The 25,528-nt window shown below is 46.5% G+C and overlaps 4 protein-coding genes across 4 annotated transcripts in view; all 4 read right to left on the bottom strand.

Annotated features, from left to right (window-relative positions):
• The window catches only part of LOC149429876 (uncharacterized), a 210,306-nt gene that overhangs the window by 78,100 nt on the left and 106,678 nt on the right, over positions 1 to 25,528 (bottom strand). The gene's annotated exons all lie outside the window — the stretch shown is intronic.
• Positions 7,720 to 9,112, bottom strand: LOC149429883 (uncharacterized). The gene has a single exon (XM_089666328.1). It carries the CDS (start codon positions 9,100 to 9,102, stop codon positions 8,206 to 8,208), a length of 897 nt encoding a protein of 298 aa, XP_089522454.1. The 5' UTR covers positions 9,103 to 9,112; the 3' UTR covers positions 7,720 to 8,205.
• LOC149429882 (uncharacterized) lies at positions 10,457 to 12,431 on the bottom strand. The gene is made up of 4 exons (XM_089666342.1): positions 12,354 to 12,431; positions 11,187 to 11,321; positions 10,871 to 11,098; positions 10,457 to 10,757 (listed from the first exon to the last, which is right to left on the bottom strand). The coding sequence occupies exons 1-4, from the start codon at positions 12,429 to 12,431 to the stop codon at positions 10,608 to 10,610; spliced, it is 591 nt and encodes a 196-aa protein (XP_089522468.1). The 3' UTR covers positions 10,457 to 10,607.
• Positions 17,757 to 20,170, bottom strand: LOC149429881 (gastrula zinc finger protein XlCGF53.1-like). The gene is made up of 2 exons (XM_089666340.1): positions 18,645 to 20,170; positions 17,757 to 18,014 (listed from the first exon to the last, which is right to left on the bottom strand). Exons 1-2 carry the CDS (start codon positions 18,705 to 18,707, stop codon positions 17,757 to 17,759), a joined length of 321 nt encoding a protein of 106 aa, XP_089522466.1. The 5' UTR covers positions 18,708 to 20,170.

The following is a 25,528-nucleotide window of genomic DNA, read 5'->3' as shown; positions in this document are numbered from 1 at the left end:
GGAGAGGGGTGAAGAGGGGGTAGCTAAGTGAGGGGGAAGGGGGTTGGAGGGAGTTTGAGCAGCGACGAAGTCCCTGCGGGTAATGTCGAGGGGGGATGATGAGGTAGCTGTGTGAGAGGGGACGGGTTGAGAGGGCGTGTGAGTTGCGGTAATGTCCTTGCGAATTGTGTCAATCTTGTTTTTGAAGTGATTGGCAATATCAAGGGCGGTGAGTGAGGTGCTGGGTGGAGGTGGGGGTGGAGAGAGTAGAGAGTTGAAGGTGGAGAAGAGTCGGCGAGGATTGGAGGAGAGGGCCTTGATGAGGGTCAGGAAGTAGGCTTGTTTGGCTGCGTGGAGGGAGGAGGTGTAGGTGCGGAAGGCAGATTTGTAGCAGGTGAAAGCTTGTTGGGATTTTGTTTTGCGCCATAGTCGCTCCAGGGCACGACTGCGTCGTTTGAGGGTTTTGGTGTGATCAGTCTGCCAGGGCTGGAGCGGTCGGAGTCTGATGTTGCGTGTGGTTAAAGGCGCTAGTGAGTCAAGGGCTGCTGACAGCGCGTTGTTGTAGGCAATCATAGCCAAGTCGGGGCAGGACAGGGGGAGGATGCGGTCGTGGAGTTGATCAGCTGCAGAGTGGAGGGGGGCAGGGTTAAGGTTGCGGAGGTTATGGCTGGTAGTAGTGTGACATTTGGAGGGGTAGGCGTTGGAGGACGAGGAGATAGAGAAGGTGATCAGGTTGTGGTCAGAGAGAGGGAAGGGGGTGTTAGTGAGGTTGTGGGGAGCGCAGCGGTTGGAGAAGACAAGATCAAGGATATTACCGTCGGAGTGGGTGGTGGATTGTATGCACTGTGCAAGTGCAAAGGAGGAGGTTAAGTGGAGGAGACGGGCTGTGTCCGGGTTGTCAAGGTTGACAGGGATGTTGAAATCCCCAAGAATGATGGCCCTTTTGCTTTGGGTAGTAGACGCCACATACACTATATTGCCAACAGTATTGTGACAACCCTCCAAATCATTGGATTCAGGTGTTCCAATCACTCCATGGCCACAGGTGTATAAAATCAAGCCCCTAGGCATGCAGACTGCTTCTACAAACATTTGTTAAAGAATGGGTTGCTCTCAGGAGCTCAGTGACTCCAAGCGTGGTCCCGTGATAGGTTGTCACCTGTGCAATAAGTCCATCTGTGACATTTCCTGGCTACTAAATATTCCACGCTCAACTGTTAGTGGGATTATAACAAAGTGGAAGCAACTGGGAACAACAGCAACTCAGCCACCAAGTGGTAGGCCACATAAAATGACAGAGTGGGGTCAGCGCATGCTGAAGCGCACAGTGCGCAGAGGTTGCCAACTGTCTGCAGAGTCAATAGCTAAAGACCTCCAAACTTGGTGTGGCCTTCAGATTAGCACAACAGTGCACAGAGAGCTTCATGGAATGGGTTTCCATGGCCGAGCAGCTGCATGCAAGCCTTACATCACCAAGTGCAATGCAAAGCGTTGGATGCCGTGGTGTAAAGCATGCCACCACTAGACTGTAGAGCAGTGGAGACGTGTTCTCTGGAGTGACCAATCACGTTTGTCTGTCTGGCAATCCAATAGATGTGTCTCGGTTGCCAGAACGGTATTTCCCTGACTGCATTGTGCCAAGTGTAAAGTTTGGTGGGGGGGGGATTATGGTGTGGGGTTGTTTTTCAGGGGATGGGCTTGCCCCCCTAGTTCCAGTGAAGGGAAATCTCAAGGCGTCAGCATACCAAGACATTTTGGACAATTTCATGCTCCCAGCTTTGTGGGAAGAGTTTGAGGATGGCCTCTTCCTGTTCCAACATGACTGCTCACCAGTGCACAAAGCAAGGTCCATAAAGACATAATGGAGCGAGTTTGGCATGGAGGAACTTGACTGGCCTGCACAGAGTTCCGACCTCAACCCCATAGAACACCTTTGGGATGAATTAGAGCGGAGATTGCGAGCCAGGCCTCCTCCCCCGACATGCGTGCCTGACCTCACCAATGTGCTTCTGGAAGAATGGTCCAACCTTCCCATAGACACCCTCCTAAACCTTGTGGATGGCCTTCCCAGAAGAGTTGAAGCTGTTATAGCTGCAAAGGGCGGGGCCAACTCAATATTGAACCCTACGGACTAAGACAGGGAGGCCATTGCAGTTCATGTGTGTGAAAAGGCCGGCGGCCCAATACTTTTGGCAATATAGTGTATGCCCTGTTCACTGAGGAAAATCACCTGATCCTGACGAGCTACCATTAGAGTGGTACAAATATTATGTTGAGGAATTATCCCCACTAGATGTGCAGAACAGAAAAATGTATTTAGTTACATTTCAGATAAATTCACATTGTTACTAATTCTATTTTGTGGATTTGTTTTGGAATTTGTTTCATTTAGATTTGTTTGTATCATTTATTCATTTTCTACAGAATTCTAGATTTTCAGAAAAATTCGAACATTTAGAATTTAAAAATCGGTTGAAAATTTATCGACTGATCCAAATTCTGTGTAAAGAATAGCTGGTTGTTAAGGAGCAGCCTATGAAGCCAGCCACCACGTCCATAACAACTGATGAGTAAAAACAAAATAAATGGCCACCTGAAGTAGATCCAATGTCCATCACGATGAACGATAACTAAGGGGCAGGGCCAACCGATGACATCATTGGGTGGCCCTGCCCCTTACTTAATTAACATGGAGTTCCAGCTGAAATAAAATAAAAAAATAAAAGTCAGCAGCTACAAAAATGCCACTTCACTTCTGTTCCAGTGCCTGCCGCTTCAGTCCAATCTGTTCCAGTGCCTGCCGCTTCAGTCCAATCTGTTCCAGTGCCTGCCACTTCAGTCCAATCTGTTCCGGTGCCTGCCGCTTCAGTCCAATCTGTTCCAGTGCCTGCCACTTCAGTCCAATCTGTTCCGGTGCCTGCCGCTTCAGTCCAATCTGTTCCGGTGCCTGCCGCTTCAGTCCAATCTGTTCCGGTGCCTGCCGCTTCAGTCCAATCTGTTCCAGTGCCTGCCACTTCAGTCCAGCCTGTTCCAGTGCCTGCCACTTCAGTCCAGTCTGTTCTCATGTCAGTTGGTTCAGTCTAGCCTGTTTCAATGCTTACCACTGTAGCCCAGCTTGTTCAAGTCTCTGCTGCTCCAGTCTAGCCTATTCCGGTGATTGCTGCTCCAGTCCAGCCTACTTCCGTGCCTGCTGCTCCATTCCAGCCTACTTCCGTGCCTGCTGCTCCATTCCAGCCTACTTCCGTGCCTGCTGCTCCAGTCCAGCCTACTTCTGTGCCTGCTGCTCCAGTCCAGCCTACTTCTGTGCCTACTGCTCCAGTCCAGCCTACTTCTGTGCCTACTGCTCCAGTCCAGCCTATTTCCGCTGCACTCTTTATGTTGAGAAGTATATGACATACTCCTGACCACTACCTTCTATACCCTGGGCTGTATGATATACTCCTGACCACAGCACTCTGGGCCATTATTCATGCTCCCCCCATTTAAAACCAACTTTTATTGTTCTTGATAAAATAAATACATATAAATATTTTCTAAATGTGTAAATGGGAATGCTGTGGACTTTGATGTAAAGGGGAACACTGCGGACTGTGATGTAAAGGGGAGCTCTGATATAAGGGGGGACACTGAGCACTGTGATGTAAAGGGGAACTCTGATGGAAGGGGGACACTATGGACTGTGATGTAAGAGGGACACTGTTGACTGTGATGTAAAGGTGAAATCTAATGTAAGGGGGACACTGCGGACTGTGATGTAAAGGGGAACTCTGATGGAAGGGGGACACTGTGGACTGTGATTTAAGAGGGACACTGTTGACTGTGATGTAAAGGTGAAATCTGATGTAAGGGGGACACTGCTGACTGTGATGTAAAAGGGAACTCTGATGGAAGGGGGACACTGTGGACTGTGATCTAAAGGGGAACTCTGATGTAAGGGGGGCACTGTGGACTGTGATGTAAAGGTGAAATCTGATGTAAGGGGGGCACTGTTGACTGTGATGTAAAGGGGAACTCTGATGTAAGGAGGACACTGCAGACCATAATGTAAAGGGGAATGCTGATGTTAGGGTGACCTCTGTGGACCCTGATGTAAAGGGGAACTCTGATGTAAGTGGGACACTGCAGACTGTAATGTAAAGGTGAAATCTGATGTAAGGGGGACACTGCTGACTGTGATGTAAAGGGGAACACTGATGTAAGAGGGACACTGTGGACTGTGATGTAAAGGTGAAATCTGATGTAAGGGGGCACTGTTGACTGTGATGTAAAGTTGAACTCTGATGTAATGGGGAAACTGCAGACTGTAATGTAAAGGGGAACGCTGATGTAAGGGTGACCTCTGCGGACCCTGATGTAATGGGGAACTCTGATGTAAATGGGACACTGTGGACTGTAATGTAAAGGGGAACTCTGATGTAAAGGGGACACTGCTAACTGTGATGTATAGGTGAACTCTGATGTAAGGGGGATACTGCAAGCCCTGATGTAAAAGGGAACTCTGATGTAAGGGGGACACTGCAGACCCTGATGTAAAGGGGAACTCTGATGTATGTGGGACACTGCGGACTGTGATGTAAAGGGGAACTCTGATGTAAGGGGGACACTGTGAACCATGATGTAAAGGTGAACTCTGATGTAAGGGGGACACTGTGGACTGTGATGTAAAGGAGAACCCTGATGTAAGGTGTTCTCTGGCCACCAAAGTCCCCCTTACATCACAGGCAGAAGTGTTCCCCTTTACATCAGGGTCCGCAGTGTTCCCTCTTGCATAGATCCCATTCATTTCTTCTCATAAACAAGCTATCTTCTTCATGATCACTTCCATGGGCGTTTGATCTCACACTAAAGAGGCTGCAGCATCCACATACAGGAATCCTCATCAGGGCTGATCTAGTGCAATCCAATAAAAATTAAACATGACACTATATATTTAATTTAAAGATCCCTGAAGAGGGGATCAGAAAACAGGAAATGCGTACCTGCTCCCCTGTTGATTTTGAATGTTCGCCCCTCACAAAAAAAGATCAGTCTAAAAATCGAATGTTTGGTGTATTGTAACACAGAGAGACAGAATACAACAACAAATTCAGCAGAAATGCGTCTAACAAATGATGACTGATCTGCATGTTCATAAGGGAAATAAGTATTTGATCCCCTATCATTCAGCAGGATTTCTGGCTACCAGGTGTCTTTCATACAGGTAACAAGCTGAGATTAGAAGCAGTCTCTTAAAGGGAGTGCTGCTAATCTCATGTTGTTACTGTATAAAAGACACCTGTCCACAGGAGCAATCAAACCATCAGATTCCAAACTCTCCACCATGGCAAAGACCAAAGAGCTGTCCAAGGATGTCAGGGACAAGATTGTAGACCTACACAAGGCTGGACTGGGCTACCAAACTATGGCCAAGCAGCTTGGTGAGAAGGTGACAACAGTTGGTGCAATCATTCACAAATGGAAGAAACACAAAACAAATGTCGGTCTTCCTGGGTCTGGTGCACCATGGAAGATCTCACCTTGTGGAGTGTCAATGATCATGAGAACAGTGAGGAATCATCCCAGAGCTACACGTGAGGATCTTGTCAATGATCTCCAGGCAGCTGGGACCACAGTCACCAAGAAAACAATTGGTAACACACTACGCCGACAAGGACTGAAATCCTGCAGTGCCCACAAGGTCCCTCTGCTCAAGAAAGCACATGTCCAGGCCCGTCTGAAGTTTGCCACTGAACATCTGAATGATGCAGAGGAGGACTGGTGGAAAGTGTTGTGGTCAGATGAGACCAAAATCCAGCTCTTTGGCATCAACTCAACTCGCTATGCTTGGAGGAGGAGGAATGCTGCCTATGACCCCAAGAACACCATCCCAACTGTGAAACATGGTGGTGGAAACATTCTGCTTTGGGGGTGTCTTTCTGCTTAGGGGACAGGACAACTGCACTGCATCAAAGGGATGATGGACGGGGCAATGTACCATCAAATCTTGGGTGAGAACCTTCTTCCCTCAGCCAGGGCATTGAAAATGGGTCATGGATGGGTGCTCCAGCATGACAGTGACCCAAAACACATGGCCAAGGCAACAAAGGAGTGGCTCAAGAAGGTAATGGAGTGGCCTAGACAGTCTCCAGCCCTTAATCTGATTGAAAATCTGTGGAGGGAGCTGCAAGTTCTAGTTGCCAAATGTCAGCCACCAAACCTTAATGACTTGGAGAGGATTTGCCAAGGGGAGTGGGCCAAAATCTCTCCTGAGATGTGTGCAAACCTGGGGGCCAACTACAGGAAACGTCTGACCTCTGTGATTGCCAACAAGGGATTTGCCACCAAGTACTAAGTCATGTTTTGTGAAGGGGATCAAATACTTATTTCCCTCATGAACATGCAAATCAGTCATGATTTGTTAGACACATTTCTGCTGAATTTTTTGTTGCTATTCTGTCTCTCAGTGTTACAATACACCGAACATTCGATTTGTAGACCGATCATTTCTTTGTGAGTGGGCAAACATTCAGCATCAGCCGGGGAGCAAATACGCATTTCCTTCACTGTATGTTACCAAAAGTATTGGTCTCCTGCCTTTCCACGCACATGAACTTTAATGGCCTCCCAGTCTTAGTCCGTAGGGTTCAATATTGAGTTGGCCCCGCCCTTCGCAGCTATAACAGCTTCAACTCTTCTGGGAAGGCCGTCCACAAGGTTTAGGAGGGTGTCTATGGGAAGGTTGGACCATTCTTCCAGAAGCACATTTGTGAGGTCAGGCACTGATGTCGGGGGAGGAGGCCTGGCTCGCAGTCTCCACTCTAATTCATCCCAAAGGTGTTCTATGGGGTTGAGGTCAGGACTCTGTGCAGGCCAGTCAAGTTCCTCCACCCCAAACTGGCTCCTCCATGTCTTTATGGACCTTGCTTTGTGCACTGGTGTGCAGTCATGTTGGAACAGGAAGGGACCATCCCCAAACTCTTCCCACAAAGTTGGGAGCATGAAATTGTCCAAAATGTTTTCTGAAAAACAACCCCACACCATAATCCCCCTCCACCAAACTTTACACTTGGCACAATGCAGTCAGGCAAGTACTGTTCTTCTGGCAACTGCCAAACCCAGACACGTCCATCGGATTGCCAGACAGAGAAGCGTGATTGATCAGTCCAGAGAACACATCTCTACTGCCCTAGAGTCCAGTGGCAGCGTGCTTTACACCACAGCATCCAATGCTTTGCATTGCACTTGGTGACGTAAGGCTTGGATGCAGCTGCTCGGCCATGGAAACCCATTCCATGAAGCTCTCTACACACTGTTGTTGTGCTCATCTGAAGGCCACACCAAGTTTAGAGGTCTTTAGCTATTGACTCTGCAGACAGTTGGTGACTTCCGCGCACTGTGCGCTTCAGCATGCGCTGACCCTGCTCTGTCATGTGACGTGGCCTACCACTTGGTGGCTGAGTGGCTGTTGTTCCCAGTTGCTTCCACTTTGTTATAATCCCACTAACAGTTGAGCGTGGAATATTTAGTAGCCAGGAAATGTCACGGATGGACTTATTGCACAGGTGACCACCTATCACGGGACCACGCTTGGAGTCACTGAGCTCCTGAGAGCGACCCATTCTTTCACCAATGTTTATAGAAGCAGTCTGCATGCACCTGTGTCCATGGAGGGGATTGGAACACCTGAATCACATGATTTGGAGGGCAGGCCCAATACTTTTGGCAATACAATGTATGTTGAGTGAGTGTAACCAGCATATGTCCAGCTGTGACAAATTCTGAACAATATTTTATTTTATTAAACACAATCATTTCCAATGGTCGTCATCTTCATCTAGTGCCATTATGAGGTATTAAACCCAAAATATTTCAATAAAAAAAAAATAGTTTAATGCTACATTATAGACATCATGTTGAAATCTCTACACCACAAAATGTACTCAGCCAATAAAAGGTAATAACTTTTTATTCTTCTCCTGCTATCAATGGCCAACCCGGTCCCACACTTCATCCATGTCTTTGGTGACCTCTGATCTCCTTATGAACTGTTTCTTCCATGATGAAGATCAGCCATGGAGTATATCTGAGGTGTATATCAGGGTGTGCTTCTTCCCCACATGAGAGCTGGGATGTCCAGCAACATTCATCTAGAAGAAATTTCCCGCACTCAAGGCACTAATACACCTCCAGGGTTGTGTGGGACCCCTGATGTACAAGAAGACAGGACTTCAGTGAGGAACAATTCCCTCACTTAGGACAGGAAAGTGGTTTCACCCCCATGTGCAATCTCTGATGTCTATACAGAATGGACTTCTGTGAAAAACATTTCCCGCACTCAGAACAGGAATATGGCTTGTCTCCTGTGTGCAATCTCCGATGTGTGGAAAGATTGGACTTCCGTGAAAAACATTTTCCACACTCAGGACAGGAATATAACTTCTCCCCTGTGTGCAGTCTCTGATGTCTGTAAAGATCAGACTTCCCTGAAAAACATTTCCCGCACTCAGGACAGGAATACGGCTTCTCCCCTGTGTGAGATCTTTGATGTCTGACAAGATCTGATTTTTGTACATAACATTTCCCACACTCAGAACAGGAATACAGCTTCTCCCCTGTGTGCCATCTCTGATGTATGGAAAGATAGGACTTCTTTGAAAAACATTTCCCGCACTCAGGGCAGGAATGTGGCTTCTCACCTGTGTGCATACTCTCATGTCTGTAAAGATTGGACTTCTGTGAAAAACATTTCCCGCACTCAGTACAGGCATATGGCTTCTCCCCTGTGTGCAATTTCTCATGTACGGAAAGATAGGACTTCTTTGAAAAGCATTTCCCGCACTCGGGGCAGGAATGTGGCTTCTCACCTGAGTGAGACCTCTGATGTCTGTAGAGATTGGACTTTTGTGAAAAACCCTTCCCGCACTCGGTGCAGGAGAAGCTCTTCCCTGTTGGAAGGTTGTCCCGGTCCCGCACAGTCTGAGGTTGCTCAGGATACAAGGAATCCGATGGTCCATCTACACTGGGTGGTGCTGGATGGACATTGGAGGGAGCCGGGTTTTCTCCTGGACTATACTGTGTGATGTCCTCATCTTCTACTTTCCAGTCTGGAGACAAAGTGAGACAATCCTCGGAGGTTTTCCTCATCTCCCGACCATGGACTAAAATACAAAGACAAAGAGGATTACTAGACAGGAGCTGATTGGTTCCCCCAAACCAGGACTCCACCCACATCAGGCAGCTTGGTCTCTGAGGAGCTTACAATTCCACCCTCAAGTGAACTAGGAAATGGCTCCTCTGATCTCCTACCAGGTCATTTCTTTATTCATGGACCTTAGTCAGAGAGTGAGGAAACAACCAGAACTGTCTTTTATAGGAGGGACAGTGATGAGGGGATTATAGGACGAGGGTCCCCACCCCCTCTATTACTCATCGCCATCTTCCCAACACAAGAAGTACTGCACTTCCTTATTTAGTCCATGATTTAGTCATGAAGAACAGCGGGGCTGAGCCCCACCAGAGGTCAGAGAGTGAGGATGGGGGGAGAACAACCAAGATGAAGACTGGACTGATCCTGAAGACCACCATCATTGGGGTATTGACTCCTCCCTCATTATCACTTTCTGTTTAAGGGTCCAAAGTTGGAGGATGTTATCACATTATTATCACCATGTAAAAGTCTGTGCTCCAATCACATCATCCGATATAAAATGTCCAGCTGGTAGGAAATGGGTGTAACAAAAGAGAATCCATATTATGTGTATATATAGCAGTGGGGGGAGGGGGGAGAGCAGAAGTCAGGACTATGGAATGTGCAACACAGAGTATATAGTGCAGGGGTCAGGAGTATGTAATGTACAACATAGAGTATATAGTGCAGGGGTCAGGAATATGTAATATACAACATACAGTATGCAGTGCAGGGGTCAGGAGTATGTAATGTACAACATAGAGCATACAGTGCAGGGGTCAGGAGTATGTAATGTACAACATAGAGTATACAGTGCAGGGGTCAGGAGTATGTAATGTACAACATAGAGTATATAGTGCAGGGGTCAGGACTATGGAATGTACAACATATTATATAATATACAGCAAATAGGACTATATAGTATCAGAATTATGTAGTTAGGGGTCAGGACTCATAATATAGGAGTCCAGAAATCAGTGGAAGCTTAAATGTTGTTTAACTGTAGACTAGTTGCAGAGATCCCACACCGCTGCCTCCCATCTCCTGAGACTGCACTCAGTGACTTGGGTCTGAGACTATACAGACATATCCCTCCACCCGGCACAGCCAGCAGATATCAGAGTAACCCTGGGAGGATTGTTCTATCAGAGATCTTACTAGACCCCGACATGGAGCAGAAGACCCAAGACACATGCCCCAGGTGCCTAGGTCTAGTAACACTTATGGTGAAAATCAACATTTTGCTTCCATCTGAACCCCAGAACCTCCATAAATCCAGTCTAGATACATAAATAGTGTCTGCAGCACAGAGAAGGAAGATTATCCGAGAGAAATCCAGGAATACAGGACGGGGAACACAGCTCAGGAAAGTGACCAGGGGATTACAGGCTGATATCACCCAGTCCCCGCCCTACTCTGGACCAATCAGTGAGCAGTATGGGTGGAGGAATGGATTTAGTGTTCATGACCCACCTGTGCTGATCTCTGTAGGAGTGTCCTCCTCTATAAATGTCCCCGTTATTCCATCCTCCTCCATAGACTGCTGATCATCCCTCACATACGCCTCTTCTTCTGATTTAACCTCAACTTTTATATCTATCAGATCTTCACCCTAAACCAAAAAATTATAAAAAAAAAAAAAAGAAGTAATCTTGTGACATCACATAAACAAAATCCACATATCATCTCTATGAGTCCATGCTCTAGATACTCTGTCCCACCAACCTTGTAATGGTGAGGGATGGTGTGGCCTTCCTGTGTGGAATCCTGGGAATACAGAGGACGGGGACATCTCTCTGGTGGGTTCCTGTAGCTAGATGACTCCACCATGGTGTCCTGGTACAGATCTTTGTGTACTTTTAGAGACTCTGACTCCTCCATCACCCCATCCTCATCATCCTCCTCTTTTATCTCTTCTTTAACCTCAACTTTAGGATCCCTCAGGTTTCCACTCTGAATATATAATAAAATGCCATCAATGGTAACAATGCAGATAATGTACAGATCCTAATGATACTATCAGTGATTGTTCCTCATCTACCTGATGATGGTGAGGGATGGTGTGACCTTCCTGTGTGGAATCCCGGGAATACAGAGGACGGGGACATCTCTCTGGTGGGTTCCCATGACTGGATCCATCTGTAGGAAACACACACACTGACTGAATCCATTGTTTCTATGTGTTTATCAGATGATGGGGGATCTAGGTGGATCCTCCGTACTGCTCTCTCCTTTACAATAAAGTCTCCTCTTACCCGGTGATGTGAGGGGCGGCTGATTGTCCATCATGACGTCCTTGTAGAGATCCTTGTGTCCTTCTAAATACTCCCACTCCTCCATGGAGAAATAGACAGTGACACCCTGACACCTTATAGGAACCTGACACACACAATGATACAGTCACCATCCAGACACATCTATAATAACCACATAGATGGAGGTATCAAAAGTATTGGGTATTGCTAGAAATATAAAGTATTGCCCAATAACCAAAAAAGCCTGCAAAAAAAAAAAACCAATGTGAACAGAGAATTCACAAGAGAAAGGCGGTTACATGCAGGATAATGCGACACTCAAAAAAAATACGCTTTTATTACATAGTTAGTCTGGCTGAAAAAAGACAAAAGTCCATCCAGTTCAACCACAGAAAAAAAATTGCAATAGAGACAATTGAGTTAAGACTGCAAGGCAGCCATCACCTCAATATTAGACAGTACAAAAACGAACCTAAAACCAAAAAATAAAAATAGAGAGACATCATGGCTGAGCCATAAATAGTAATATGCTGCAGAAGCAATGACTCAAAAGGTCTTTTTCTTATGCAGCAAAACACATCGGGGTGCACCACCATGGTGGGGATACAACTATCATCAGACAAACACAATAACCATCATAAAAATGAGCTGGTGTAGCATCTACTGTCATGGAAACACAGACCAAATCAGGGGAAGGTCACAAACAGGAGATAGACTGGATACCCATGTGGGTGGAGACAATCCACATGCGGATATGTATGTCAAAGAAGCACTGAATGCAATCCAGATAGTATGTGGTCCATAATGCCGATTCCTGGGGTTGATAGACACAGCCTCAGAGTGTATCATGCAGTGGTCAACTTGTAGGCCCATAGTAGGACAGTGGACATAGGCATATAAAGTCCTTGGAAATGAGTGCCGTATCCTCAAAGAAAGAAAAGATGGCAGCTCACTGCCTGCTGGATATAAAGTGTAAAGTCATTATCCTCAGTGATAAACAACTTGTAGGAAGTCCGTAAAGCAGCCGCCATGTAGAGACTTCTGTTGGCAAAGCCCTGCCTTTGTGTATATCCAGCGTGTGACTCTGATAAATATTAATTATATCAAATTCATAATTGGGCACTTATATTATATTGATGGCAAGCTTGCAAAATATTTGGTTTTTATGATTAATCATAATTAATATTAAAATGTGTGAATGGTCGCCTTGAGCCAGTGATAGTGTTAGCTTCTTCAGTTAAGCTGAGCTAACTAACCAGTTGAAAGCTGAGTATTCTATAATAGGGTATAGCTGGTTCCAAGACTCTAGTGTAGAATGTCAAGGGTGTTAGAAGTGTATCAAAATAGAATAAGTATGATATTATATATACTAATAGTATCTGTGTGTATTTAGTTTGTTACATACGTAGATTTCTGGTTAGACAACATTATTGAGATGTTGTAAAGATACATTCTTAATTTATATTATTTAATCAGAAACTGGTCCTAGGAGCAGGCTGATGTAATATGGTCAATTTATTTTCACTACATATGTGCCTGTCAATCAAAAGACCATATACAGTGGGGCAAAAAAAGTATTTAGTCAGCCACCAATTGTGCACGTTCTCCAAAGATGAGAGAGACCTATAATTGGCATCATAGGTAGACCTCAACTATGAGAGACAAAATGAGAAAACAAATCCAGACAATCACATTGGCTGATTTGGAAAGAATTTATTTGCAAATTATGGTGGAAAATAAGTATTTGGTCAATATGAAAAGTTCATCTCAATACTTTGTTATATATCCTTTGTTGGCAATGACAGAGGTCAAACGTTTCCTGTAAGTCTTCACAAGGTTGGCACACACTGTTGCTGGTATGTTGGCCCATCCTCCATGCAGATCTCCTCTAGAGCAGTGATGTTTTGGGGCTGTCGCTGGGCAACGTGGACTTTCAACTCCCTCCAAAGGTTTTCTATGGGGTTGAGATCTGGAGACTGGCTAGGCCACTCCAGGACCTTGAAATGCTTCTTACGAAGCCACTCCTTCGTTGCCCGGGTGGTATGTTTGGGATCATTGTCATGTTGGAAGACCCAGCCATGTTTCATCTTCAATGCCCTTGCTGATGGAAGGAGGTTTGCACTCAAAATCTCACGATACATGGCCCCATTCATTCTGTCCTGTACATGGATCAGTCGTCCTGGTCCCTTTGTGGAGAAACAGCCCCAAAGCATGATGTTGCCACCCCCATGCTTCACAGTAGGTATGGTGTTCTTTGGATGCAACTCAGCATTCTGTCTCCTCCAAACACGACGAGTTGCGTTTCTACCAAACAGTTCTATTTTGGTTTCATCTGACCATATGACATTCTCCCAATCCTCTTCTGGATCATCCAAATGCTCTCTAGCAAACTTCAGACGGGCCCGGACATGTACTGGCTTAACCTCCCTGGCGGTATGATTATGTCACGAATTTTGTGCTGAAAGCGGTACCATTTTTTTGCATGGAAATATGTAGTTTTTTATTGTAGGCTGTAATTTTTAGGAATAACTCACTGAAATCTATCCGAAAAAGAGTCTATTAAACATTCCGGATATGATAAAACTTGAAACACGAAATCATAAATTATAATTTAATAAATAATCATAAAAAATAATATAATAATAATAAATTTAATTCAATAATATAATCAAACCAAAAACACTGAAATTTGAAATACAGAGGCAAATTCGCACATCGCTGAGCAAAGTCGCAAAATCGTTTTCAGTGTCTGATGAGGAATTTCCCCCACAAATCATTATCACTCAATTCTGCAAGTGGTTCTGATTTACTATCGCTGTTCTAAAACCGCTTTTGACGTAAAGGGACACTTTTTGGATGCCATGGACTTTTCTAAGTTTCCAGGCAGAAAGAACAGTCAAAATGCAGGCAGGACACAGGACAAAGCAGTGGGGACAAAATGTATGTGAAATGCAGTGAAAAAGCAATGACAGCAAAAATGTCATTTTTTAAAAATTTCAAATTTCCCGCCGGTTCCGCTGCCCGAACGTTCCGACGTCACAGGGACCGGAACACGGAAGCCAGATGCCGGCATCCGCCGGAGGAGATGGCCGGGGACGCTGCAGGGGACCCATTGTGGGAGCGAAGGACAAGGTAAGTGCTGCAGGGACCCCCAGAGAACGCTGCATGGTAAGCCCGAGTGTAGCTCGGGGTTACCGTTCTTGGTATAGAAATTCTACCCCGAGCTACACTTGGGAACACCGCCAAGGAGGTTAAGCAGAGGGACACGTCTGGCACTACAGGATCTGAGTCCCTGGCGGCGTAGTGTGTTACTGATGGTAGCCTTTGTTACGTTGGTCCCAGCTCTCTGCAGGTCATTCACTAGGTCCCCCCGTGTGGTCCTGGGATTTTTGTTCACCATTCTTGTGATCATTTTGACCCCACGGGGTGAGATCTTGCGTGGAGCCCCAGATCGAGGGAGATTATCAGTGGTCTTGTATGTCTTCCATTTTCTAATTATTGCTCCCACAGTTGATTTGTTCACACCAAGCTGCTTGCCTATTGCAGATTCAGTCTTCCCAGCCTTGTGCAGGTCTACAATTTTGTTTCTGGTGTCCTTTGACAGCTTTTTGGTCTTCACCATAGTGGAGTTTGGAGTGTGACTGTTTGAGGTTGTGGACAGGTGTCTTTTATACTGATAACAAGTTCAAACAGGTGCCATTGATACAGGTAATGAGTGCAGGACAGAGGAGCCTCTTAAAGAAGAAGGTACAGGTCTGTGAGAGCCAGAAATCTTGCTTGTTTGTAGGTGACCAAATACTTATTTTCCACCATAATTTGCAAATAAATTCTTTCCAAATCAGCCAATGTGATTGTCTGGATTTGTTTTCTCATTTTGTCTCTCATAGTTGAGGTCTACCTATGATGCCAATTACAGGCCTCTCTCATCTTTTCAAGTGGGAGAACTTGCACAATTGGTGGCTGACTAAATACTTTTTTGCCCCACTGTAAGTAACGTCCCCGCTGTTCAATGAAATTGCTCTGCTAAGCAGTATTGTTTGCCAAACAAGGTTGTAAGATCACGAATTGTGACGCTTTCAAGTATCATAAAAAGACACACACACGTACACACACACACGTACACGTTAATCACAGAAGACTGGAACAGATGCATTCTCTAGAACAAGAATTAGTCACTTCCCTCTACTTCCAGATTCTTCCCAAAGACCCTGAAGGACAAACTGAACATGGAAGAAGCATGAGACAATGTACATAATGGTGACACATCTTTAACCACTTGCCTACCAGGCACTTATACCCCCTTCCTTACCAGGCCAATTTTCAGCTTTCAGCGCTGCCGCACTTTGATTGACAATTGCGCGGTCATGCAACATTGTACCCATATGAAATTTTGATCATTTTTTTCTCACAAATAGAGCTTTCTTTTGGTGGTATTTAATCGCCACTGGGCGCTTTACTTTTTGCGCTATAAATTAAAAAAAGTGCAAAAAATTTGAAAAAAAAAAGTTTATTTGTTTCTTTTATAAAATTTTTCAAACAGGTATTTTTTCTCCTTCACTGATTTGCGTTGATGAGGCGGCACTGATGGGCACTGATAGGCGGCACTGATGGGCACTGATAGGCAGCACTAAAGGGCACTGATAGGCAGTACTAATGAGGTGGCACGGATAGGCGGCACTGATATGCAGCACTGATAGGCGGCACTGATGATGGGTACTGATAGACGGCACTGACTGGCATCACTTCTGGGCACTGACTGGCGGCACTGACTGGCACAACCCCTGGGCACTGACTGGGGGCACTGACTGGTGGCACTGACTGGCAGCACTGCTGGGCTGCACTGGTGGGTGGCACTGGTGGGCAGCACTGGTGGGTGGGCACAGGTGGGTGGCACTGGTGGGCACAGGTGGGTGGCACTGGTGGGTGGGCACAGGTGGGTGGCACTGGTGGGCACATGTAGGTGGCACTTCTGGGCACAGGTAGGTGGCACTGCAGAGTGGCACAGGTGGGGGCACTGCTGGGCACAGGTGGGGGCACTGCTGGGCACAGGTGGGGGCACTGCTGGGCGGAACTTGCGGGTGTCACTGCTGGGCACCGATCATCAGGGCACTGATCATCAGTGCCCTGATGATCGGTGCCGATCCCCGCTCTGACAACTGCCGGTTCTCGGCAGTACTTTCCTCACGATCTGACAGCGTGAGGAAAGTGCAGCCGAGAACCGGCACTTGCAGTTCCCTGTGATCAGCGTGTCATTGGACACCGCTGATCACGTGGTAAAAGGCCGGTGGGATCGGCCTTTCACCACATCACGTGATCAGCTGTGTCCGTAGGACACAGCGATCACGGAGATCGCCGGGTGCGCGCCCACTGGGGCGCGCAGGAGAGCGCGTTCTGGGAGGACGTCATATGACGTCCACTCAGAACTGGCCGGCCGCGGTGAAGCCATCATTCGGCTATGCGCGGTCGGCAAGAAGTTAAACTTCCGCTATGATATTTCGGGTTTTATCTACATGGAACTGTTCATGATACGCTTTACATTGTTATTTTAAGCCATTGTGTGATAAAATAAAATTACACTTTATTTTTTACTTTGCCGGCTCTTTGATCAAGCATAATCGCCTATAGACACTAAATAAGTATTATATGTGTCTCAGAAAATCCAACAGACTCGCCATCTACTCCATCAGTTGGAGATAGCATGACCTTCCTTTAATTGCATGGAGTCCTAAAGGCTGCTGCCGTATGACCTCCGGTAACAAGGCTCCACTTCCTCGAGAGTACACCGTGGTGCTTGGTCTGCATTGGAGAGTGGTGTGGTGCTCTGTGTTCTCACAGGGACTAGGAGCGCAAGGCCGATGTGAGCGGCCAGCCGTGACGTCACTGGCGTGTGACGTCAACGAGTTTCACTGTTGGGCGTATCTTACTCAGCTTCTTCAGGACCTGACCAAGCTGAGTAAGAAAGCATAGTTATTGTGTTTGTCTGATGATAGTTGTATCCCCACCATGGTGGTGCACCCCGATGTGTTTTGCTGCATAAGCAAAAGACCTTTGAGTCGTTACTTCTGCAGCATATTACTATCTTAGATTGTAAGCTCCCAGGATCAGGCCCTCCTAACCCTCTTGTATTGAACTGTATTGTTGCTGTATTGTCTCCCGTTATATTGTGAAGTGCTGAGCAAACTGTTGGCACTATATAAATCCTGTATAATAATAATAATTTATGGCCCAGCCATGATGCCTTTTTTATTTTTTGGTTTTTTGGGTGTTTTTGTACTAATATTGAGGTGATGGCTATCCTGCAGTCTTAACTCAATTGTCTCTATTGCAATTTTGCTAATAACATTTTTTTGAGTATCTCATTGTCCTTCATGTAACCGCTTTTCTCTTGTGAATTCTCTGTTCACATTGTTTTTTTTACCATCCAGACACATCCCTTGTCTGTTACTGGAGAATGTCCCAGAATTCCCGGCATCGCTCACCTCTCCTGTCAGCAGCTCCATCATCTTCTTGGTGACTTCTAGAATCTTCTGCATGTTGTGTCTCTCAGGTTTTAGGGAGTCACATGGAGGCACTGTGATGGTCATATGGTCACCTGACTTCAGAAGAGGAAATCTCTGTATTGGGGAACCAATAAGAATATCATGTTAGACTCCCAGAATCCTCCTCACCTCTCCGGTCAGGTCTGTGTTTTATTAATAGAGATAAGAGTGATGTCATGTGACCTCCCAGAATCCTCCTCACCTCTCTGGTCAGGTCTGTTTTATGAATAGAGATGAGTGATGTCATGTGACCTCCCAGAATCCTCCTCACCTCTCCGGTCAGGTCTGTGTTTTATTAACAGAGATGAGTGATGCCATGTGACCTCCCAGAATCCTCCTCACCTCTGCGGTCAGGTCTGTGTTTTATTAATAGAGATGAGAGTGATGTCATGTGACCTCCCAGAATCCTCCTCACCTCTCCGGTCAGGTCTGTGTTTTATTAATAGAGATGAGTGATGCCATGTGACCTCCCAGAATCCTCCTCACCTCTCCGGTCAGGTCTGTGTTTTATTAATAGAGATGAGAGTGATGTCATGTGACCTCCCAGAATCCTCCTCACCTCTCCGGTCAGGTCTGTGTTTTATTAATAGAGATGAGAGTGATGTCATGTGACCTCCCAGAATCCTCCTCACCTCTCCAGTCAGGTCTGTGTTTTATTAATAGAGATAAGAGTGATGTCATGTGACCTCCCAGAATCCTCCTCACCTCTCCAGTCAGCAGGTAGATGATCTCCAGGGTGAAGTTTAGTATCTTCTCCTCCATCCTCATTGATCATGTGATGTAAGCAAGTTTCTCTGTAGATGGATAGCAGAGAATTATCATGATGGTATTAGTTGTAAATATTTAGGATGGGGATATAAGGGGTAATAGGCGGGCTCCGCCCAGTGGGAAATATAATTCAGGTTATTAGGGGCCTATCTATAAAAAAAACAAACAAAAAACATTTATATTGCCATTCATTCAGAAAATCTTCATTTTCTTTTGTTTGGTGCACATTGGGTAACATAGAACCTTTATTAAGCTTTTCTCTTCTAAATAAAGGCTTTTTTTTTTTTTTTTTTTAATTATGGGAAGTAGTAAAATACCATATTGGGGCCACCAAATGGAGATGAGGCACACAGGAAAACCAGTTGTGCTCAAAAGTTTGCCTCCCCTTGGAGAATTGGTAATATACAGGATGTACCATTTGTAAGGAAAACATGAGTGAGCAGGGAAAACCCATTTCTTATGGGATTCATATTCTGTAACTGCAGGACATAACAAAATGTCCCAATCATAAAACAAAACATGGTGCCAAGAAAACCAATGAAATGCCCCCCCCCCCCCGTTCAATAGTTTGCCTCCCCTTAGTACCTAATCCTGCCCATTTTAGCATCAATGACAGTGTGCCGTCTTCTGTAATAGTTGTCTATGAAGCCCCTGAATTCTTGTAGGTGGTAGAGCTGCTCATTTGTCTTGGCAAAATGCCTCCAGGTCATGCAAAGTCATTGGTCATCTTGCATGAACCTCACGTTTGAAATCTCCCCAGAGCAGCTCGATGATATTAAGGTCAGGAGATTGTGATGGCCACTCCAGAAGCTTCACCTTTTTTTTCTCTATCCACTGGAGGGTCAACTTGACCTTGTGCTTAGGGTCATTTTTGTGCTGGAATGTCCACGAGCGTCCCATGTGCATTTTTCATGCAAATTGTATTCTCTGATAACATGCTGCATTCATGTTGCTATCAATTTTCACAAGAGCTCCCGTGCCTTTTGAGCTCACACACACCCCAAACCATCAGTGAGCCACCACCATGCTTCACAGTGAGGATGGTAATCTTATCCCTGTTCACTCCTCTCCAACCATAGCGCTCATGGTTGTGACCCTAAAGCTCCATTTTGGTCTCTGAAGTAAATGTATTAACAGCAAAGCAAAAAGACATGCACATACCTGCAAATAGTGAACATAAACAAGTGATAACGACAACAATAACACAAACACAGCTCCGGGAGTGAAAGGGATAAAGGATAAGTCAGATGCTCCCCTTTCCTGAGGAGCAGCCAATCAGTGCTCATAACACTGCACTGTCTCTCCCCTCCCTGCTAGTCCCTGGGTGCAGTGCTGGAGACAGGCGGGGAGGCTAGGAGGTAAACAGCGCAATGCTAAAAATATTACACGTTTAAGTTGCCATAAAGCCCCTTTTGTTTCAAAAAGCTCCAGACATTCCTTAAAGCAGATTTAAATACCGGTTTGTTTAAAAAAAATTTTTTTTTATTAGGACAAGTAGATTGGGGCACCGATTTAGTCCCTGGACAAGTAGTTTTTTATAAAAATGTCTACACCCCTGATAGTAGACATGACAGGTCCTCTTTAAGGAGACACCAGGGGCCTTTTAGATCTCTAGCATCACCTATGGACCCCAGTAAAACTGATGAAGTACAGATCGGGATTACTCAGCTGCTTCACTGAGCACAGTGACCGGGGAAGGACAGCTCTGAGCCTGGAAGTCATGAAATGTTCCTCTCTTCTGGGTTCATTCACCGGAGGGGAGATCCGAGAACTCATCCCCCTCCACTCCATCCATCATACCGGTCCCAGGCCTGCAGGGGGGCAGAGGAGCCAGGATACATGGAAGAGGAGCCCAAGGTACATGGAGGAGGATCTCAGGGTACATGGAGGAGGAGCCCAGGGTACATGGAGGAGGAGCCTGGGGTACATGGAGTAAGTAGTTGGATGGGGGGTTGTTATCTTTGGAGGAAGGGTGTGGAAGGGCTAATTTCAGCCCAACCCAAATCTGAATCTCATTCCTTCTTACAAAACTGCAAAGGTGAGAGGGTGACCCATCTCCACAATGAGGAGAATGTTCCGGCCCCGGAAGTGGGGGAATGTTGTGCCCCTGAAGGGGTTAATCTGGGTTCCCACACTATATATGTGTGTATCATCATCTGCTGGAGATAAAAGACGTCACAGTGACTATGGAGAAAGAGGACAGACGTGACCATGGAGGAAGAGGACGGACGTGACCATGGAGGAAGAGGACGGACGTGACCATGGAGGAAGAGGACGGACGTGACCATGGAGGAAGAGGACGGCGTGACCATGGGGGAAGAGGACGGCGTGACCATGGGGGAAGAGGACGGACGTGACCATGGAGGAAGAGGACGGACGTGACCATGGAGGGAAGAGGACGGGCGTGACCATGTGGGAAGAGGACGGGCGTGACCATGGGGGAAGAGGACGGACGTGACTATGGGGGAAGAGGACGGACGTGACTGTGGAGGAAGAGGACGGAAGTGACTGTGGGGGAAGAGGACGGACGTGACTGTGGGGGAAGAGGACGGACGTGACTGTGGGGGAAGAGGACGGACGTGACTGTGGGGGAAGAGGACGGACGTGACTGTGGGGGAAGAGGACGGACGTGACTGTGGGGGAAGAGGACGGACGTGACTGTGGGGGAAGAGGACGGACGTGACTGTGGGGGAAGAGGACGGACGTGACTGTGGGGGAAGAGGACGGACGTGACTGTGGGGGAAGAGGACGGACGTGACTGTGGGGGAAGAGGACGGACGTGACTGTGGGGGAAGAGGACGGACGTGACTGTGGGGGAAGAGGACGGACGTGACTGTGGGGGAAGAGGACGGACGTGACTGTGGGGGAAGAGGACGGACGTGACTGTGGGGGAAGAGGACGGACATAACCGGGGGGGGGGGGGTTACTGGGTATAAATAGGAAATAACATCTTATTACCTCCTCTGCTGCCACTTCCACCAACGTCTCCTCTCTACTTTCTCCCCACTCACCTCTCACCCAGAACTTCCTATTTATACCTGACATCACTTCCTGTCTGTACCTGACATCACTTCCTGTCTTCCACAGAGACTTCCTGTCTGGGTATTAGTGGGGTCACCACCATGTGGAGCTCAGAGGAACTGCAGCCTTGAGAAACGTCTCGTAGTGTGAATACAGATTTGCTAGTACAGTCATTCTTTTTGGCTTTTTGTCCAGATATCTGTATACCAAACTGTATCCTGAGAATCACGGTGTAAAGGTGTTTAGGACCAGACTAGGGTTACCACCTCATCCGTTTAAACCCAAACACATATTAATGACACGGATTCCGTGGCTGATGAAGGTGGTAATTAAACTCACTTAGAGCCTTATCTGCATTAAATCAGCCTCAGAACCCGTGTCATTAATATGTGTTCGGTTTTAAAGGGATGAGGTGGCAATCCTAGTTGGAGAAGCCAGGCGGCACTCATCACCAAACAGTGCAAAGGTAGCATTGCCCATTGTCTGGTCTAGGGTTGCCACCTTATCCCTTTAAAACCGAACATATATTAATGACACGGGTTCTGAGGCTGGTTAAGGTGGTCATTAACCTCACTTAGTGCTTTATCTGCATTAAATTAGCCTCAGGACCCGTGTCACTAATATGTGTTCGGGTTTAAAGGGATAAGGTGGCAATCCTAGACCAGACAATGGGCAATGCTACCTTTGCACTGTTTGGTGATGAGTGTCGCCTGGCTTCTCCAACTAGGGTTGCCACCTCATCCCTGTAAACTCGAACACATATTAATGACACGGGTTCTGAGGCTGGTTAAGGTGGTCATTAACCTCACTTAGTGCTTTATCTGCATTAAATTAGCCTCAGGACCCGTGTCACTAATATGTGTTCGGGTTTAAAGGGATAAGGTGGCAACCCTAGACCAGACAATGGGCAATGCTACCTTAACACTGTTCAGTGATGAGTGCCTGGCTTCTCCAACTAGGGTTGCCACCTCATCTCTTTAAACTCAAACACATATTAATGACACGGGTTCTGAGGCTGATTAAGGTGGTCATTAATCTCACTTAGTGCCTTCTCTGCATTAAATTAGCCCCTGGGTATTAGTGGGGTCAGAACCCGTTTCATTAATATGTGTTCGAGTTTAAGGGGATGAGTTGGAGAAGCCAGGCACTCATCACTGAACAGTGTAAAGGTAGCATTGCCCATTGTCTGGTCTAGGGTTGCCACCTTATCCCTTTAAAACCGAACACATAATTATGGCACGGGTCCTGAGGCTAATTTAATGCAGATAAGGCACCAAGTGAGGTTAATGACCACCTTAATCAACCTTAGAACCCGTGTCATTAATATGTGGTCGGTTTTAAAGGGATAAGGTGGCAACCCTAGACCAGACAATGGGCAATGCTACCTTTGCACTGTTTGGTGATGAGTGCCTCCTGGCTTCTCCAACTAGCGTTGCCACCTCATCCCTGTAAACTCGAACACATATTATATACACGGGTTCTGAGGCTGATTTGATGCAGATAAGGCACTACATGAGTTTAATGACCACCTTAATCAGCCACAGAACCCGTGTCATTAATATGTGTTTGAGCTTAAAGGGATGAGGTGACAACCCTGTCTCCAACCATCCCAGATATAGAGGTCATAGCTTCTCACTATTTATCCGGGCCCTCTGAGAGGAATTAGTGCCCAGAAGAGGGAAGTGGAGGGCTCTGTGAAGGTTTTTTTTTTATGAGGAACATCAGGGGCCCTGCGTGTGGTGGAAGAAGGAGGATTGAGGGTGCTGTGTGGGGTCCTGGTGGAAGGGGGAGGGGCCATCTTCTCTATGTCCCAACACCTAGCTGGGGAACCATTCTCAACTTTTTGTCTGTACTGAACATGTGATATCAGTTCCAGCTGTCCGCTTCTCGGAGCCAATACCCCCAAGTCCCTAGGAGCAGTTCCCCGTGACCCTAAATACACCCTATGTCCTCCTTGTCCCAATCTTCACCACCTTCTGCAGCTCTCTACCCCCTCCACTGCCCTGTCCTCTTGTTTCAAGCCTCATTCTCCTCTTCACTACCCCATCCCTCTCTTCACTGCCCTGTCCTGCTCTTTGTTCTTCTTTTTCCTTCTTCATTGCACTGTCCCCATCTTCATCCTGTTATCCTCCTTCCTTCCCTCTCGTCACCTTCTTACCCCCCTCTTTAATAACCTGTTTCTCTCTTCACATCGTCTTCCCCCTCTTCAACCCTTTTCCTCATCATCACCTCTTTACCCTCCTTCCCCCTGTCCCCCATTTCACCATCTTTTCTTCCTCTTCACCTCCTCACCACCTCCCCATTCTCTTGTTTACTCTCCATCTCCCTTTTCAAATCACCGTCCCCCTCATAACTCCTTCTTCCCCACCTACACCCTTCTTACCCCATCTTCATTGCTCTGTACCTCTCTTTACATCCCCCTTCCCAATCTCCTCTTTCCTCTCTTCACCACCCCCCTTCCCCCTTGTTATCTCCCCATCCTCCTCTTTATCCTTATCTCCTTTTTGAGCTCCCTGTCCCCCACTTCACCACCTCTTCTTTCTCACCACCTCCCCATCTCCCTCTTCACTCCCCATTCTCTTTTTCGAATCCCTGTCCCCCTCATAACGCTCTCTCTGACCTCTCTACACCCTCCTCACCATCTTCACTGCTCACCTCCCCTTCACATACCCCTTCCCTCTCTTCACCCCCTTTTTCCCCTCTTTCTCCTCATCACCTTCCTACCCCTCTCCTCTCCCTAGTGTCCCTTTTTATGTCCTTGTCCCCAAGTTCACTTCTTCAACTCTTCGTTTCCCTCCTCACTATCCTGCACTCCTCTTTACCTCCCTCTTCACTCCCCTGTCCCCCTTTTCACCCCTTTTTGCATTTTTTTAAATCTTTTTTTGCATTTTACTGATGAACAAGACCTTCTTGTCTGTGTTTTCTGCCTTTACTATGATAAATCTTCCTGTATGTACTGCATTATAAAATGTTATTGTGGAATAGGTTAACAATATGCTTCTTGTAAAATATACAGTAGATGGGTCTTCTCCACTCCCACCAAGGGGGACAGAAATATATGACTGCCTACTCCAACCTTTCTCAGCCAGGGGTCCTACAAAGGTTTCTAGGGGTTCCTTGAGCAAAGAACAATTTCTGTCTCTCAGTAACAAGAGGCATCAATGATCTGTAAGGGGGCAGTCTTCCCACTGATGACAATACAAGAATGTCCTTCTCCCTCTGACCACTGATGACCACGTAAAAGGGTCCTCCTCCTACTGACTGATATCAGGTGGTCCTTCTCCCACTGACCCCCAATAGTGATGGGCCGAACACTTCCCTGTTCAGTTCACAGTCGGACATCCAAACCTACAGAATGTTCAAACTTCGAACACGAACCAAACAATTTACTGAGCGGTATCTTAGTGCATCTGAGTATGTGGAAAGTTCCCGCTCAGTTACTAAAATCTGGCATGAGTTCTATTAGTCATTGCTGCCCAGAGGGAGTTCTCCTTTGCCCACAAACACTTCTGCCAGCTTTTACTGCTTCAAGTCTGCCATTGCCCAGTTCTTTAAAGGGGCATCACACCAGTGAACTGCCACAAGAAGGAGAGGTACTTATCCCTCCCTTTCCTTTGTGTTATCCCCTTGAGGAACTTTCATCTACAGTGGGGCAAAAAAGTATTTAGTCAGCCATCAATTGTGCAAGTGAGATCTTGCGTGGACCCCAGATCGAGGGAGATTATCAGTGGTCTTGTATGTCTTCCATTTTCTAATTATTGCTCCCACAGTTGATTTGTTCACACCAAGCTGCTTGCCTA

Source organism: Staurois parvus, unplaced genomic scaffold, assembly GCF_062004578.1.
Source record: "Staurois parvus isolate SC_StPar_1 unplaced genomic scaffold, SC_StPar_1.0 ptg002686l, whole genome shotgun sequence".
Classification (NCBI taxonomy): domain Eukaryota; kingdom Metazoa; phylum Chordata; class Amphibia; order Anura; family Ranidae; genus Staurois; species Staurois parvus.
The sequence above is the reverse complement of the archived record's forward strand: the minus strand, read 5'-3'. Positions and strand labels throughout refer to the sequence as shown.

Bases quoted from the DNA above. Each gene is read 5' to 3' on its own strand.
- LOC149429882 (XM_089666342.1), bottom strand. From the start codon at position 12,431: ATGGCGGCTGCTTTACGGACTTCCTACAAGTTGTTTATCACTGAGGAT. The intron at 11,322-12,353 runs GTGAGCTGCCAT...ATAAACACATAG, and splicing joins CACTTTATATCCAGCAGGCA to AAACAATGGATTCAGTCAGT. The intron at 10,758-10,870 runs GTTGGTGGGACA...TTTTTGGTTTAG, and splicing joins CCATCCCTCACCATTACAAG to GGTGAAGATCTGATAGATAT.
- LOC149429883 (XM_089666328.1), bottom strand. From the start codon at position 9,102: ATGAGGAAAACCTCCGAGGATTGTCTCACTTTGTCTCCAGACTGGAAA.
- LOC149429881 (XM_089666340.1), bottom strand. From the start codon at position 18,707: ATGAGGATGGAGGAGAAGATACTAAACTTCACCCTGGAGATCATCTAC. The intron at 18,015-18,644 runs GTGAGGAGGATT...TCCCCAATACAG, and splicing joins TCTACCTGCTGACTGGAGAG to AGATTTCCTCTTCTGAAGTC.